The sequence below is a fragment of the Babylonia areolata genome, chromosome 20 (genome assembly GCF_041734735.1).
Source record: "Babylonia areolata isolate BAREFJ2019XMU chromosome 20, ASM4173473v1, whole genome shotgun sequence".
NCBI lineage: Eukaryota > Metazoa > Mollusca > Gastropoda > Neogastropoda > Buccinidae > Babylonia > Babylonia areolata.
The window spans coordinates 5,730,065-5,748,475 of NC_134895.1; the positions used below are offsets into that span (position 1 = coordinate 5,730,065).

Sequence of the window (18,411 nt, forward strand, 5' to 3'; positions counted from 1 at the left end):
AGATACCCCGGGAAGGACAGTGATGGGACACGTGCATATATACCCTGACACAGATACCCCGGGTAGGACAGTATGATGAGACACATAATACTGACACAGATACCCCGGGTAGAGACACAGATACCCCAGGTAGGACAGTATGATGAAACACATAATACTGACACAGATACCCCGGGTAGAGACACAGATACCCCGGGTAGGACAGTATGATGAGACACATAATACTGACACAGATACCCCGGGTAGGACAGTATGATGAGACACATAATACTGACACAGATACCCCGGGTAGAGACACAGATACCCCAGGTAGGACAGTATGATGAGACACATAATACTGACACACATATCCCAGGTAGGACAGTATGACGTGACGCACAGTACTAATACAGATACTGAGGCCCACAGAACTCAGATACCCCGGGTAGGACAGTATGATGAAACACATAATACTGACACATATACCCCGGGTAGGACAGTATGACGTGACACACAATACTGACACATATACCCCGGGTTGAGGCACACAGAACTAACACAGATACCCCGGGTAGAGACACACAATGCTGACAGAGATACCCCAGACAGGACACGATGATGAGAGACACAGCGGGCCTTCAAGGCTGGTCCCATCATGACATCCCCGCTCTGTAAAACTACGGAATGGAGGTTGGGGACACATGTGGTCAGACAGTGACTGTGATGAGATGCAAGGAAGACTACGAGGCTATTTCAACGTCACTCTCACACGTGCAGCAGGTCCTGATTGTCCCTGGGATTATGTCGTCAACACGGGAACAAAGTACCGTCAGAGGGCACGTGTCGGGTGGGGGTGGGGGGTTGGGGGTGGTGGTGGTGGTCATGCTTCATACCAGAAAGAGAGACAAGGGCTGCAGACATACTGGGACTTCATTCTGTTTTTGACGCATGCCCAGACCACGCTGCAGTCATTAACATTCCAGGGGAACAATTATGTCTGTGTACAAGATAACGCAATAATTAATGTTGCATGTGCTTACATTCACATGGCACGCATTTACTGTCCATTTCTAAAGGAATGCAACATTGACATTTACCGCAGCAGACCTTCACAGAACGATACACGACAAGCGCTTTGCTCATTGTCTGGGAGGTAAAACTATCGATGTGCACGCGTTTAACAGCAGTCTGGATTCATAGTTTGTTCACCTACGTAATCCCTTACTTCTTAAATGGAGTGTCACAGAGACATGCCTTTCTATTTCCGCAAACAAAACACGATTTGAATCCAGGGCACACGAGCACAGTCAGCACCACCCAAGCAAACAAGCAGCATAAAAATAATCATGTCCCCCCCGCCCCTCCCTTCCCTCAGTTATGCTTACATGTATCACATGGCTTACCTGTATCACATGGCTTACCTGTATCACATGGCCGCTATCGGCTTACCTGTATCGGTTTGTTTCTGTATGTCAGTTTGTCTGTCAGTCTTTGTTCCTCGTCTTGAAGGAAGAGGGAAAGAGAGAAGAAGGCAAAAAAAAAAAAAAGGATGAAGAAGGAGAAAGAAGGAGGGACGAAGAGGGGAGACAGAGAAAGACACAGATCTGTACTGCACACAGCAGGACGAAGGGAGATAGTAGGACGAAGGGATGAAAGAGGAGGGTGGAGGGAGGGAGAGGGAGGGGTAAAGCATGGAGAAAGAGGAAAGAGAACATGTGAGAGAGGGAGGGAGGGGGGGAGGGGGAATGGGGGGATGCAGGAAGAGAAAGAAGAAACAGACTGATGAAGGGAAGAGGAGAGGGGGAAGAGGAAAGGGAGAGGAGGAGAGACAGGGAGGAGGCGACGGGACAGGGAGGAGAAGGGACAGAGAGAGGAAGAGAAGGAGAGACAGGGGTGGAGGAGAAGGGAGAGGGGTGGAGGGGAAGGGAGGGGAGTGGAGGGGAAGGGAGAGGGGTGGAGGAGAAGGGAGGGGAGTGGAGGAGAAGGGAGGGGAGTGGAGGAGAAGGGAGGGGAGTGGAGGGGAAGGGAGGGGAGTGGAGGGGAAGGGAGAGGGGTGGAGGAGAAGGGAGGGGAGTGGAGGAGAAGGGAGAGGGGTGGAGGGGAAGGGAGGGGAGTGGAGGGGAAGGGGGAGAGAGACGGTGGAGGAGAAGAGACAGAAACAGGGGGAGAAAGGACAATGCAGGAGTAGAGACTGGAAGAAGAGGAGAGGGGGGAAGAGGGGGGGGAAGGCACGGTGTGGCGGAGAAGGGGGTGCGGGTGGTGTACAGATTTCCAGGGTGACTGACCTCCCCTCTTGGTGAGGACCTGCAAGGGATGGGACAGGGGCCCGGGGCCGCTGGGGGAGAAGGCCAGCACGGCGATGGTGTAGGTGACGTTGGGCGCCAGCTGGCTCAGCGTCGTCTTATGCTGGCCCGCCCCGACCTTCTTCTGCTCCCAGAACACCACGGGGGACTCCGGCTGCAGGGTGTAGAACACCCGGTACCCCTGCACACACACACACACACACACACACACACACACACACACACATCCACCACACCGTCACTGTCTGTCTGTGTGTTTGACTGTCTTTCCGCACGCCACACTGCGTCACTGTCTATCTCTGTCTGTTCATAACCGACAGTACGTCACTGTCTGTCTCTGTCTGTTCATAACTGACAGTACGTCACTGTCTGTCCCTCTCTGTCTGTTCATAACCAACAGTACGTCACTGTCTGTCTCTCTCTGTCTTTCTGTTCATAACCGACAGGACGTCACTGCCTCTCTGTCCCTCTCTGTCTGTTCATAACCAACAGTACGTCACTGTCTGTCTCTCTCTGTCTGTCTGTTCATAACCGACAGTACGTCCCTGTCTATCTGTCCCTCTCTGTCTGTCTGTTCATAACCGACAGCACGTCACTGTCTGTCTGTCCCTCTCTGTCTGTCTGTTCATAACCGACAGTACGTCACTGTCTGTCCCTCTCTGTCTGTCTGTTCATAACCGACAGTACGTCACTGTCTGTCCCTCTCTGTCTGTCTGTTCATAACCGACAGTACGTCCCTGTCTATCTGTCCCTCTCTGTCTGTCTGTTCATAACTGACAGTACGTCACTGTCTGTCCCTTTCTGTCTGTTCATAACCGACAGTACGTCACTGTCTGTCTGTCTGTCTCTGTCTGTCTGTTCATAACTGACAGTACGTCACTGTCTGTCTGTCCCTCTCTGTCTGTTCATTACCGACAGTACGTCACTGTTTGACGACTCCCACAGCTCATCTTCCCTCTCGGCCCTCTCCCGCCCTTCTCTGCCTATTTTACCCTGCTCTTCACACTCGCCAACACACACACACACACACACACACACACACACACACACACACACACAAACACCACACACACCACCACCACCACCACCACCACAACAACAACACAAACACACACACTGACACAGAGCACTTCAGAAAAAAGAAGACACAACTTCGAGAGCTTCACAACATGAAATGAGCACATGATTTACGTTTATTTTGTGTGTGCAATGATGGATGGATGGATGGATGGATGGATGGTTTATTCATATAAGGCCATTGCAATGAGCAATGGGGAGAGAGAGAGGGGGGGGGGGTTCAAAACATAAGCTCAACGCCTGATTTACATTTATTTTGTGTGTATGTGACCATTGAAGGAGAGCGAGAGACAGACAGACACACAGAAAAATAGACAGAGACAGACAGATAGAAGGACGGACGGACAAACAAATAGAGACAGATAGACAGAGAGCCAATAGACTGGCACCTGGATAACGTCGTTGGGGATCTGGGGTGGCTTCCAGGACAGTTCCACAGTGGTGGCGCTGGCGGCAAAGGCCCTGAGGTCACGTGGTGCGGACCCTGGGGCTGCACACACACACACACACACACACACACACACACACACACACACACTGAAACAACAAGTGGACACTCGGACACACAATGAGCCTATGGGTTGAAAACGCGGACAGACATACTGGCAAACAAACATGTTAAATATGTCCCATGAACATAATGACAAACTGATTGACAGACAAACATTTTATATATGTCCCATGAACATAATGGCAAACTGATTGACAAACAAACATTTTATATATGTCCCCTGAACATAATGACAAACTGATGGACAAACAACAACGGACAGACAGGCAGAAGAAGACTAAAGATAATCAATAATAATAATGATGATGATGTTGATGATGATGAGAATGATAATGATGATGATGATGATGATGATGATGAAGATGATAATAATGATGAAATGTGAATATAAAGCGATGAAATGTGTCCTGCTCTACCTTGTTCTGTTATGTCCAATCCTATGCTGCCCTGGCCTTTCCTGCCCTGTCCTGCCCTAACCTGTCCTGCCCTGCCCTGTCATGTAATGCCTTCTCCTGCCCTGTTCTCTCCTGTCCTGTCCTGCCCTGCCCTGTCCTGCCCTAACCTGTCCTGCCCTAACCTGTCCTGCCCTGCCCTGTCATGTAATGCCTTCTCCTGCCCTGTTCTCTCCTGTCCTGTTCTGCCCTGTCCTGCCCTAACCTGCCCTGTCCTGTCATGTAATGCCTTCTCCTGCCCTGTCCTGTCCTGCCTTGCCCTGCCTTATCCTACCCTGCCCTACGCACACCTGCCCTGCCCTGCCCTGCCCTGCCCCGCCCTGCCCTGCCCAGAGGTGTGTCTGACCTTGCAGACGGAGGGTGACGACGTGCTCAATGTTGCCCAGGTCGGAGGACGCCTCACAGGTGTAGTTGGCGGACTGCCGCACGTCCCGTAACTCCAGCACGTTGCGCCCCACCGGCACCGCCCCCTTCGGGGGTCAGCACCTCCGCCCCATGCCGCCACCGAACCTCGGGCATGGGCGACCCCACCGCCACACACGTCAGGTTGACGTCAGAGCCAGGCATGGCCGTGACGTCATTGGCCATCTCTTTGATGAACCTGGGCGGCACTCGGCGGACTGAAACATGGGACACACGGCAGTCATGGCGACGTGCTGACTGACACAGGAGGCAGGAAACACTCACAGACAAAAAAATCAACTTCGATGTGACACGTGTCCACTCTATCCACTCCACGTGAGAGTTCAGTCCAGAAAAAAACAGTTTTACACAAGTCAACTCCAAGTGTCAGCGCGGTCCACACACACACACACACACACACACACACACACATCAACATCAGTGTTACGCATTTCCACTCATAGTTGTCAGTACTGGTCAGACAAATAAACAGGAACAACGAACAGACAGTGGCAAGGTATTGCGCGTGTATAAATCGCGTTGATGAAATCTTCTTCTTCGTTCGTGGGCTGCAACTCCTACGTTCACTCGCATGTACACGAGTGGGCTTTTTCATGTATGACCGCTTTTAACCCGCCATGTGGGCAGCCATACTCCGTTTTCGGGGGTGTACATGCTGGGTATGTTCTTGTTTCCATAACCCATCGAACGCTGACATGGATTATGGGATCTTTAACGTGCGTATTTGATCTTCTGCTTGCGTATACACACGAAGGGGTTCAGGCACAAGCAGGTCTGCACATGTGTTGACCTGGGAGATCGGAAAAACCTCCACTTTTTGCCCACCAGGCGCTGTTACTGAGATTCAAACCCGTGACCCTCAGATTAAAAGTCCAACGCTATAACCACTCGGCTATTGCGCCAGTCGTTGACGAAATCGATTATGATACTGACAGTGTTCTGGTTTGCACGAAGCATGTTTGTGCTTTACGTTCATGGGGACACTTTGCAACATGCACTTGTCCCCACAGACATTTTGCTTCAGAAGAAAACGGACTTGGGGTGACAGTGACAGTACTGACCTGCCGCTGACATGGCCCTCATACATCACACTGCTCTTTGGCATACATCACATTCACCTTTGACATACATCACATTCACCTTTGACATACATCATACTGACCTTTGACACACATCAAACTGACCTTTGACATACATCATGGCAGGGTAGGAGTAAGTCACGCCCAGGTCGTTGTGAGCCACGCACTCATAGGTCGCTTCATCCGACTCCTGGCTGTTCTGGATCTGAAGGTAGCCTGGAACCCACCACACCCACACGCTGTCAGCCTGGTGTGTATGTCACTCATTTGAAATGACAGCCTTAATAGAAATAAGGATGCACTACTCTATCCCACTACGTTTGAGCTCACTGACTGAGATGTATCACTCCATGATTTTGCAGCTAATGGTCAAACCCTTCGATATGTGGCAGAAACTTGTAGTGGAAGCGGGCTTTTTTTTTTTTTTTTTTTTTTTTGATAAATCAAATGAATGAATGAATAAATGAACAGCAGATTAATAGATAGATAAACAAATAAGTAAATAAATACAGTGGGCATTACACAGTCCAATCTATATTGAAATAATAATCGATGTTTTTTACCTCTTAAAAAAACAACAACAAAAAACCTCCGTCTGGTCCTTCATAGTTACATGTAGCTTGTTCCACGAACCGCTCTGGTGAAAATTCTGACGGCTTTTAAATAAGCTCTTCTAAACTGTCTAACTTCTCGGTGCAACAATCCGATATTATGTTTACACTGTCAAATATTGGTACAATAAATATTTGTACATAGGTACCAGCAGCCGTGGCGAAGTGGTTAGCGTCGCGGACTGACGCCTGGGAGGGATGCTCACTCAGTCTGGCTCCACGACCAAGCCATTATTGTCGTTAGTAGGGAGCTTAGTAGGTGGTGTCCTAAGTACGTTAAATCAGAACAGGCACCACTGAACACCACCGAAGTGACTCAGCAGCAATGCAGGGTCTCCTCTGGTGTGTGGCCTCCTGGCGACCTAACATCGATGGTTCCCTGCGTACTGCCTACGCTGCAACTGTGACGGACGAACCCGGGTGTGGCCGTGTATGGGGGAATCTAAATGAGCGGCGTGGGAGTAATGCCACTGAAACGGTGCAGATGATGGGGCAGCAAAAAAAAAAAAAAAAATAATGTACATAGTGTATAAGTTGTTTGTATTTTTTCCTTGTTCAATATGCGTTTGGATAAGGTTTAAAGCAAGAAATAGTTACACTGGTCTTAAAAGCATGTTCGTCCTATTTACAATTATTCTGATTTCTAAACCCAGATGTTTATGACAAAGGACATCCCGCAGCTATGACTGCCCAATCATGAATATGAACATCGTGAACACGGTTTACATATTCGACTTTTTATTCAGTGCTTTTTTACATTCCAAGCTCTGCCTATTCGTTTTATTTCATTTATCTTGATTTTGCCAAGCAGCAGTGGATTTCTAAGAGCCAGAGTCACGCTCGTTTCATCGGCAAAAAAGTTTGATCATTGATGTAATGTTGGAAATAGTGTCATTCCAATGAATAAAAAAGACTAAAAGAGGCCCTGGTATGGAACCATGAGGAACACAAGCTATTACTGTTTAGTTCAAGAATTTTCTGCTTAAATACAGTCCGCGTTCGATTTGACAAACATCACCAAAACAGTCAAGTGTAGCTTCGCTTGGTGTGGCTGGGTATGGTGGAGGATGACTCACCATTACTCAGCAGGGTGATTCTGGGGTCACTGAAATCGAGAGGCAGCATGTCCTTGAACCAGGTGACGACAGGAGCGGGGTTCCCCGATGTCTCACACTGCAGCAAGGTGCTCAGACCTTTCTCCACGGACTTCAGCTTGGGGTGGGCCGTGATCAGCGGATAACCGTGAGGATAGGCTGTAAACACACACACACACACACACACACACACACACACACACACAAATATATATATATATATATATATATATATATATATATATATATATATATATATATATATATATATATATGGGGGGTTGAGGGGTGGGTGGGCGTATGCAGGTATGTAGGTATGATGTAGATACAAGCTTTCAGCATTTGGTAGTTATTGACAAAACAGCACAAGCACGTGTACAAAGCACAAGACAGAGGGCCACACAGATGGCCACACAGAGAGCCACACAGAGGGCCACACAGAGGGCCACAAAAAGCGCCACACAGAGGGCCACAAAAAGCGCCACACAGGGGGCCACACAAAGGGCCACACAGAGAGCCACACAGAGGGCCAAACAGAGAGCCACACAGAGGGCCACACAGAGGGCGACACAAAGGGCCACACAGACAGCCACACAGAGGGCCACACAAAGGGCCACACAGAGGGCCACACAGAGGGCCACACAGAGAGCCACACAAAGGGCCACACAGAGGGCCACACAGAGGGCCACACAAAGGCCCACACAGAGGGCCACACAGAGAGCCACACAGACAGCCACACAGAGGGCGACACAAAGGGCTACACAGAGTACCACACAAAGGGCCAGACAAAGGGCTACACAGAGTACCACACAAAGGGCCAGACAAAGGGATACACAGAGTACCACACAAAGGGCCAGACAAAGGGCTACACAGAGTACCACACAAAGGGCCAGACAAAGGGCTACACAGAGTACCACACAAAGGGCCAGACAAAGGGATACACAGAGGGCCACACAGAGGGCCACACAACGGGCCACACAGAGGGCCACACAGAGGGCCACACAATGGGCCACACAGAGGGCCACACAGAGGGCCACACAACGGGCCACACAGAGAGCCACACAGAGAGCCACACAATGGGCCACACAGAGGGCCACACAGAGGGCCACACAGAGAGCCACACAGAGGGCCACACAGAGAGCCACACAAAGGGCCACACAGAGAGCCACACAGAGGGCCACACAGAGGGCCACACAGAGAGCCACACAGAGAGCCACACAATGGGCCACACAGAGTGATACACAGAGAGCCACACAGAGGGCCACACAGAGAGCCACACAATGGGCCACACAGAGAGCCACACAACGGGCCACACAGAGAGCCACACAGAGAGCCACACAGAGGGCCACACAAAGGGCCACACAATGGGCCACACAGAGAGCCACACAGAGAGCCACACAGAGGGCCACACAAAGGGCCACACAGAGAGCCACACAAAGGGCCACACAGAGAGCCACACAATGGGCCACACAGAGAGATACACAGAGGGCCACACAAAGGGCCACACAATGGGCCACACAGAGAGCCACACAGAGAGCCACACAGAGGGCCACACAACGGGCCACACAGAGAGCCACACAGAGGGCCACACAGAGAGCCACACAAAGGGCCACACAGAGAGCCACACAGAGGGACACACAGAGGGATACATAGAGGGCCACACAGACAGCCACACAATGGGCCACATAGACGGCCACACAGAGGCCCACACAGAGGGCCACACAGAGGAATACACAGAGGCCCACACAGAGAGCCACACAGAGGGCCACAAAGAGAGCCACACAAAGGCCCACACAGAGGGCCACACAGAGGGATACACAGAGGCCCACACAGAGAGCCACACAGAGGGCCACACAAAGGCCCACACAGAGAGCCACACAGAGGGCCACACAAAGGCCCGCACAGAGGGCCACACAAAGGCCCGCACAGAGGGCCACACAAAGGCCCACACAGAGGCCCACACAGAGAGCCACACAAAGGGATACACAGAGGGCCACACAGAGGGCCACATAGAGAGCCACACAAAATCTGTAAAAGCTACATGTAATTTACTTTCATTATTAAGGACATTTTGATTTTGAACGGAGGCCATTTAAGTAAAGATAATTATGAAGCACAGCAGAACTGTTCTATTTTCGCCTGTAATGTCATTGTCTTCTTCCTATTCTTAAAGTCTGTGATGAACGATTATTGTACAGTTTCTGCTGGTATCGCCTGAGAAATATCATATTCAGGATTATTCACATTGCTTACTTTACACATTGACATATATCTGTCTACACGATATCTGTTTTTAGGATATGTTCGTCTGTCAAAAATAAATAGACGAATAAATGAATAAATAAATAAATAAATAAATGAATATATAAATAAGATCGAGAAAAGAAACTGAAAATCGATTCATCGCCAGCGCGCTGCTTTCCCTTCTGTGCTGAGTTGTGTTGCGTTACGTTGCCTTGTTACGCTGTGTCGTGTCGCGTCGCTTCGCGTCGTGTTGTGTTACGGTGTCGTATCGTGTGTGTGTGTGTGTGTGTGTATGTGTGTGTATGTGTGTGTGTGTGTGTGCGTGTGTGTGTGTGTGTGTGTGTGTGTGTGTGCGTGTGTGTGTGTGTGCGTGTGTGTGTGTGTGTGTGTGTGTGTGTGTGTGTTCGCACGCGCGCGCGCGAGCGAGAGAAAGAGAGAGGACTGTGGACACATCGCCTTTTTTTAAAGGTCAAAGCAGAACATATACCCCCTAAAAATACGAAGAAATATACAAAAAGAAGTACGATATAGATTTTGGCAATGTACACTGAACGACCAAACAGAGGCAGGCAGTGGAGCAGTGTGAGTCATTCAGTGTTCACGGGGGGAAAAAAATCAAGCCCTTCGCCGGAGTCACTGCGGCTGGCAGCCAATGAATATTGATCGCTTTTTTTTCTGCCGCAGCTGTCGTCATGGCAACAAGTCAGCCATGCCATCGTTCCTTCTTTCTGCTTTTTTTGCCCCACATAGCCTGACCTGCTGTCTCGCTCACCGCTTTGGGGCTTAGAACTGCATAACACCACATAATTCTCACAGCATAATCACGTTGTTTCACTGCTCTATCTGCTCAACAGCTCAACACAGTGCGGTAGATTTTATTCATCAATTCTGAAAAAAACAAAAACATACAAAACCCAACTGCGTATCAAGAAAATCTATATAAAAAAAAATTAAAAAACAAAAAAGAAACAGAAAGAAGAAGAAGAAAGAGGAGGAGGAGGAGGGGGAGGAGGAAGAGAAGAAGAAGAGGAGGAGGAGGAGGAGGAGGAGAAGGAGGAGAATGGAAACAAGGAAAGAAAGGCGGAAAGAAAATCTGAAACTATTCTAAACACAGTTTCACAGTAGTGCAGCCTAAGTCATCTACGTCGTCCTCTTTGCACATCTACATCGTCCTGACTGCATATCTACATCGTCCTCTTTGCACATCTACATCGTCCTGACTGCATATCTACATCGTCCTCTTTGCACATCTACATCGTCCTGACTGCATATCTACATCGTCCTCTTTGCACAATAACATCGTCTTCTTTGCACATCTACATTGTCCCGACTGCACATCTACATCGTCATCTTTGCACATCTACATCGTCCTGGCTGCACATCTAGATATTCCTCTTTGCACATCTACATAGTCCTGACTGCATAGCTACGTCGTCCTCTTTGAACGTCTACATCGTCCTGACTGCACATCTACATCGTCCTGACTGCACATCTAGATATTCCTCTTTGCACATCTACATAGTCCTGACTGCATAGCTACGTCGTCCTCTTTGAACATCTACAACGTCCTTTTTGCATATCTACATCGTCCTCTTTGCACATCTACATCGTTCTGACTACATAGCTACATGGTCAAGGCTGCACAATTATATCGTCCTGACTGCACTTCTTCTTCGTCGTCGGCAAGGGGTTGCGACTCGTATGCAGGAGAGGGCTTTTACGTGTATGACCGATTTTATCCCCGCCAACCAACAGCATCACACACGCCAAACATCTCATGAGCTGTGTCATCACACACACCAAACATCTCATGAGTAGTAGCAGCAGCAGCAGCAGCATCTTTGTGTTGTTTTGTTGTTGTTGTTTTCGTTTTGTTTTGTTCTTACAGTAAACACAATCACTCCTATTCACTGTATCACACATCAGCAACTTCTTCTTCTTCTAACCATCATCTTCATAATCATCATTATCGTTATCATCATCATCATCATCATCATCATCTGCGTCTTCTTCTTCTTTTTCTTCTTAGTTGTAGCAGTAGTAGTAGTAGTATCATTTTCTTCTTCTTCGTCTTCTCTCTACTTCTCATCATCATCATCATCATCATCATCATCATCTGCGTCTTCTTCTTTTTCTTCTTAGTAGTAGCAGTAGTATTAGTAGTATCATTTTCTTCTTCTTCGTCTTCTCTCTGCTTCTTCTCATCATCATCATCATCGCGGATCATCGCCATCGCCACCATCATCATTATCACAGAATGAGCCCCGCTCCCCAGACCCAGCCGACCTTTGCCGTTGTCCTTGACGTACACAGTCAGCGTGGCCTCCGCGCGGGCCTGACCCAGCCCGTTGTCGGCCACACAGGAGATGACCATATTGTGGTCCCTCTTGCCCCGTACCGGCTCGATCCTCAGCACGGACATCTGGGGGGCCTCCACCACCTTGTAGCGGTTGCGGTTCTTGGTCAGCCGCTTCCGGTTCCGCTCCCAGTGGAAGGTGGGAGCCGGGTGGCCACTGGCCCGACACACGAAGCTCACCTTGCCCATGTCCGCCACCTTCTGGCTGATGGGCGCCTCTATGATCCGGGGAGGCACGTCTGTACACATAGAAAACACCTGGGGGGTGTTGGGCAAGTCTCACCGCACTTGCATGACCGGAAGGGGGGTTTTGACAGCAGTTACTGACCTGTATGACTGCTGACGGATGAGGGTGGGGGTGGGGAGTTATATGATCCGGGGAGGCACGTCTGTACACACAGACAACACCTGGAGGTTGTTGGGCAAGTCTTACCACACCTTTATGACTACTGAGGGATTGGGGGAGGGTGGGGGTGTACTATGATCTGGGGAGGCACGTCTGTACACATAGAAAACACCTTGGGGGTTGTTGGGCAAGTCTTACCACACCTGTATGACTAATGGGGAGGTTCTGGGGTCTTGGGGGATGTTGTGCAAGTCTTAACACACCTGTATGGCTGATGGGGAGGTTCTGGGGTCTTGGGGGATGTTGTGCAAGTCTTAACACACCTGTATGACTAATGGGGAGGTTCTGGGGTCTTGGGGGATGTTGTGCAAGTCTTAACACACCTGTATGGCTGATGGGGAGGTTCTGGGGTCTTGGGGGATGTTGTGCAAGTCTTAACACACCTGTATGGCTGATGGGGAGGTTCTGGGGTCTTGGGGGATGTTGTGCAAGTCTTAACACACCTGTATGGCTGATGGGGAGGTTCTGGGGTCTTGGGGGATGTTGTGCAAGTCTTAACACACCTGTATGGCTGATGGGGAGGTTCTGGGGTCTTGGGGGATGTTGTGCAAGTCTTAACACACCTGTATGGCTGATGGGGAGGTTCTGGGGTCTTGGGGGATGTTGTGCAAGTCTTAACACACCTGTATGGCTGATGGGGGTCTATAATCCGGGGAGGTATGTCTGTACATACAACACAGCTGGAGGTTGTTGGTCTTACCACACCTGTATGACTTGCTGGGAAGATGGGTGTTATAGGATACGGGGAGGCACACCTGTACATATAGAACACCTAGAGGTTGTTGCGCAAGTTTTACCATACCTGTATGACTGATGGGGGACGGGGTTGGGGGGCTATGTGATCCGGAGAGGTACGCCTGTACACAGAGAGAACACCTGGGGGTTGTTGGGCAAGTCGTACCACACCTGTATGACTGATCGGGGTTCTATGATCCGGGGAGGATTGCCTGTACGCTTAGAACATCTGGAGGATGTTGCACAATTCAATTCTCACCACACCTGTATAACTACTGGGGGTGGGGGTATAATCCGGGGAGGCACATCTGTACACACAGCACGCCTGGAGGTTGTTGGACAATTGTTACATACACTCCACGTGGGATGTTGGACAACTGTTACATACACTTCATGTGGGATGTTGGACAATTGTTACATACACTCCATGTGGGATGTTGGACAATTGTTACATACACTCCATGTGGGATGTTGGACAATTGTTACATACACTCCACGTGGGATGTTGGACAATTCTTACATACACTCCATGTGGGATGTTGGACAATTCTTAAATACACACTGTGTGGGATGTTGGACAATTCTTACATACACTCCATGTGGGATGTTGGACAACTGTTACATACACTTCATGTGGGATGTTGGACAATTGTTACATACACTCCATGTGGGATGTTGGACAATTGTTACATACACTCCATGTGGGATGTTGGACAATTGTTACATACACTTCATGTGGGATGTTGGACAATTCTTACATACACACTGTGTGGGATGTTGGACAATTCTTACATACACACTGTGTGGGATGTTGGACAATTCTTACATACACTCCATGTGGGATGTTGGACAATTCTTACATACACTCCATGTGGGATTGGACAATTCTTACATACACTCCATGTGGGATTGGACAATTCTTACATACACTTCATGTGGGATTGGACAATTCTTACATACACTCCATGTGGGATGTTGGACAATTCGTATATACACACTGTGGGATGTTGGACAATTCTTACATACACTCCATGTGGGATGTTGGACAATTCGTACATACACTTCATGTGGGATGTTGGACAATTCTTACATACACTCCATGTGGGATGTTGGACAATTCGTATATACACACTGGGCGGGATGTTGGACAATTCTTACATACACACTGTGTGGGATGTTGGACAATTCTTACATACACTCCATGTGGGATGTTGGACAATTCGTACATACACTCCATGTGGGATGTTGGACAATTCTTACATACACTCCATGTGGGATGTTGGACAATTCTTACATACACTCCATGTGGGATGTTGGATAATTCTTATATACACACTGTGTAGGATGTTGGACAATTCTTACATACACACTGTGTGGGATGTTGGACAATTCTTACATACACACTGTGTAGGATGTTGGACAATTTTTACATACACTCCTTGTGGGATGTTGGACAATTCTTACATACACACTGTGTGGGATGTTGGACAATTCTTACAACACCCTATCAACTGTATGACTGCTGGGGGCCTTTATGAATCCCTATGGTAACCTATATATGCTGTATGACATTTTGGAAGAAGGTACTTCCAACACGCTATAGATTATACGACGATGCGGTATAGTTCTTACACCTTCAGACTGTATGACAATGTAGTACAGTTATTACAACACTTTGTAGGTTATATGACAATATTGTACAGTTCTTACAACGCGTACAGACAGTATGATAAAGTGGTACCGTTATTACAACCTCCCATTGGCCGTATGACAATGTTGTAAAATTTTTATAACACCCTATATACAGTATGACCGTGTGATAAACTTCTCACAACACCCTATGGACTGTATGACAGTGTGGTACAATATTGAGTATTATCAATTATTTCTCCATTGCAATGGGAAATCGTTTACAGCTAAGTTGTTTGTTTTTTTTCTGAAGGACTATGATTATCAAACTAGGAAGCAAAATTGCACTGGCTCTTAGTGCTGACGCATAGGGGCCTAGCTGGCCGTTGTGAACTATCCTAACGCCGACTGTCCTAAAACCTTCTTGGCCGAGAGAGGGGGATGTAACTTGGGTAAGACACTCTCCACTATAATAAAATTCTAGCCCAGATAGTCGGGACAGCAGTTGCCTCTTCTGCTGTTTTGATGGTCATAGTTGGGCACGACTATCATATCATACAGCACTGAGAGCTTACCACCGAGCTCTCTCTCAAGCAGATGTTTTACCCCGAGGTAATTTAGTCACAGGACTCGGTTCAGCTTTTCCCACACTGTTCAAGTTCGCCTGCAGCGAGGCCGTTGTCCTCGACAGTAATCGTCACAATGGTTGTCAATGTTTGATGAACGGCAAAATGATAAAACACAAACAAAACTATCGATTCGTTTCCCATTGTGCTGTTTACAGCCATGTCGCTGTGTCAATGGCACGTACATATATGGCAAAAACCCAAGAGCAACGACTTTTAATCCGTCTACCACAGGAGTGTTTGCTGCACAGGTAAACAAGCTGACATGGTTATGGATTATTTCTCTTGCCTGTGCCCCTTTTGCTATTTACGACCGCCCCCCCCCCCCTCACCCTCACACACACACACACACACCCCGTCCTCTACCCCCTGTCTGCTGCTGTGTCGATGAAAAAGTAAATAAATAAAAGAGAAAAAAAAGAACAACACTGGTGGCAAGCAAGACGTGACGTCACGCTCTGCACCCACGTGACCCACAATCCCGCAGTGCTAGTGCTGTTCTGAAGGTCTACAGTGCAGGTGTCTCTGAGCAGCCAGCGACAGGGCTGAGTGATAGTCCTTCATCATGATCATGATCAATGATCACACCAGCAAGATGGAAAGGAAGACAAATGAATAAATGAATGGATAAAATAAATGAATGAATAAATAAATAACAAATAAATAAATAAAACGGTGCAGTAGGTAAAAGTCCCAAAATACATAAAACTATAAAACTATTCAAACGCGCCGTAAACAAAAGAGATGTTATGGATAGATGGATGGATGAATGGATGGATGGGTAGGGAATAGACGGACGGACGGACGGATGGACTGAAAAGAAGCGTCATGTGCGTTGTGCTTACTTTTAATATAAAAGGGGGCTTGGGGGGTAGAGTGTGTGTGTGTGTGTGTGTGTGTGTGTGTGTGTGTGTGTGTGTGTGTGTGTGTGTGTGTGTGTGTGTGTGTGTGTGTGTGTGTGTGTGTGTGTGTGTGTGTGTGTGTGCCACTGCGTGCCTGAATGCGTGAATGCGCTTAAAACGATTGCGTGTACATCAATGAAAAAAGGGGAAACATAAAAGCAGACAGACAGACAGAGACAGAAAGAAAGAGAGAAAGAGACAGACAGGGAGAAACAGAGACAGGCAGATGAACAGACAGAGACACAGAGAGAGAGATAAACAGACAGACAGACAGAGCACTGACCGGTGACCGTGGAGGCAGGGTGAAGCAGAAGCAGGAGGGGGAGGAGGGGGAGGAGGGGCTTGGTGACGGTCAGGAGAAAGCCCATGGTGACGTCACACGGCCCGGCCCTGTCCGCACACAGCACGTGCTACCGTTACTGACCGCTGTCTGTACAGCTCATGAATACTTGTACTGACCGTTACTGTCTGTTACTGACTGTAACTGACTGCTGCCTTCTCTCTCTCTCTCTCTCTCTCTCTCTCTCTCTCTCTCTCTCTCTCTCTCTCTCACTCACTCACTCTCTCACTCACTCTCCCCTCCACCCCTCTCTCTTTTCATCTGTCTATGTATGTATGTATGTATGCATGTATGTATCTCTCTCTCTCTCTCTCTCTCTCTCTCTCTCTCCATATATACATACATATATATATATATATATATATATATATATATATATATATATATAATGTTACTGACTGTAGTCTGTACAGCACCACCACTGTGACGACCAGTACAGACCAACACTGTGACTTCTACCGCACACCAACAATGTGACGTCATCACAGACCAACAGTTGGTGTGTCCTTTGGTTTTTCCATGGACCCCAACCCTCCCCCCCCCCCTCGACTCTCCCCCCCCCCTCCGACCCCCAACCCTCCCTCAATCAGCAGTCTTCCCCACCCCCACACCACACCCTGTTACTGAAATGGCAGAAATGTCCCATCGATCTGCTGACAACCATCAACATCGACGTCACTGACATCACCCAGTGCAGGCAGCCGAGGATGTCAAAGATGGTGGGTAATGTAGGTGGTACCACCCCCACCCCACACCTCCCCGCTCCCCCCACACCTCCCCACCCCCCTCCTCACACACACCCCTCCCGCCTACTTCGTGAGAGTCAGGCACCAAGGCACGTCGTGAGGGTGCTGAGTCAGGCACCAAGGCACGTCGTGAGGGTGCTGAGTCAGGCACCAAGGCACATCGTGAGGGTGCCGAGTCAGGCACCAAGGCACGTCGTGAGGGTGCTGAGTCAGGCACCAAGGCACGTCGTGAGGGTGCTGAGTCAGGCACCAAGGCACATCGTGAGGGTGCTGAGTCAGGCACCAAGGCATAACGTGAGGGTACCATGGTGAAACCATTTTCCTGGCTGTAAGAGAAGCCCTGTAGTTGGATTTTTGTCCCTCCAACACAACAAATAGTGTCTGCACTTGTTAGCAGGGTTCACACCGCTGAAATGGAACCGGGCAACGTCAGGACGCCTTCGTGAAGCCTCTGGTATAATGCTTGTGTACTAACAGTAGCTTAATGAAAAAGTGTTGAGTTAAGCTCTGTCAAAAGTACCCTTCCTCAATATTACAGCAGGTGAAAGTATGAAAGTATAAATAATACTACAGGAGCTGAAAATAAGCTGTGCCATAATCGTTATGTTCTGATACCACAAGTGGTGAGATGAGCAGCAGGACAGTGTAACAAAATACTGACGGAAGTGAGCACATCGTGATACCAGTGAGGGTGAAAACACGATGATTCTTCAAGAGGTGAAATACTGTAATGAACAGGATGTTCAGCTAACAGAACTTAAGAATAAATTGCTGTCTGGGATGGTCGCAAACATTTATTCATTAGACTTCATAGGTGCTCGCTTATAGCCATTGCCACAAATACAGGATTGAGAAAACAGGAAATTCTACATAAAGTTTATATTTGTTTTATACAATA

General features: G+C 48.5%; 1 protein-coding gene across 1 annotated transcript in view; it reads right to left on the reverse strand.

Annotated features, from left to right (window-relative positions):
• The window catches only part of LOC143294930 (tyrosine-protein phosphatase Lar-like), an 85,812-nt gene that overhangs the window by 40,640 nt on the left and 26,761 nt on the right, over positions 1–18,411 (reverse strand). Inside the window, 8 exon segments of the mRNA XM_076606447.1 lie at positions 2,265–2,463; positions 3,749–3,849; positions 4,669–4,792; positions 4,794–4,942; positions 5,930–6,040; positions 7,512–7,688; positions 12,060–12,368; positions 16,711–16,817. Of these exon segments, the coding sequence (XP_076462562.1) occupies positions 2,265–2,463; positions 3,749–3,849; positions 4,669–4,792; positions 4,794–4,942; positions 5,930–6,040; positions 7,512–7,688; positions 12,060–12,368; positions 16,711–16,817 (1,277 nt within the window).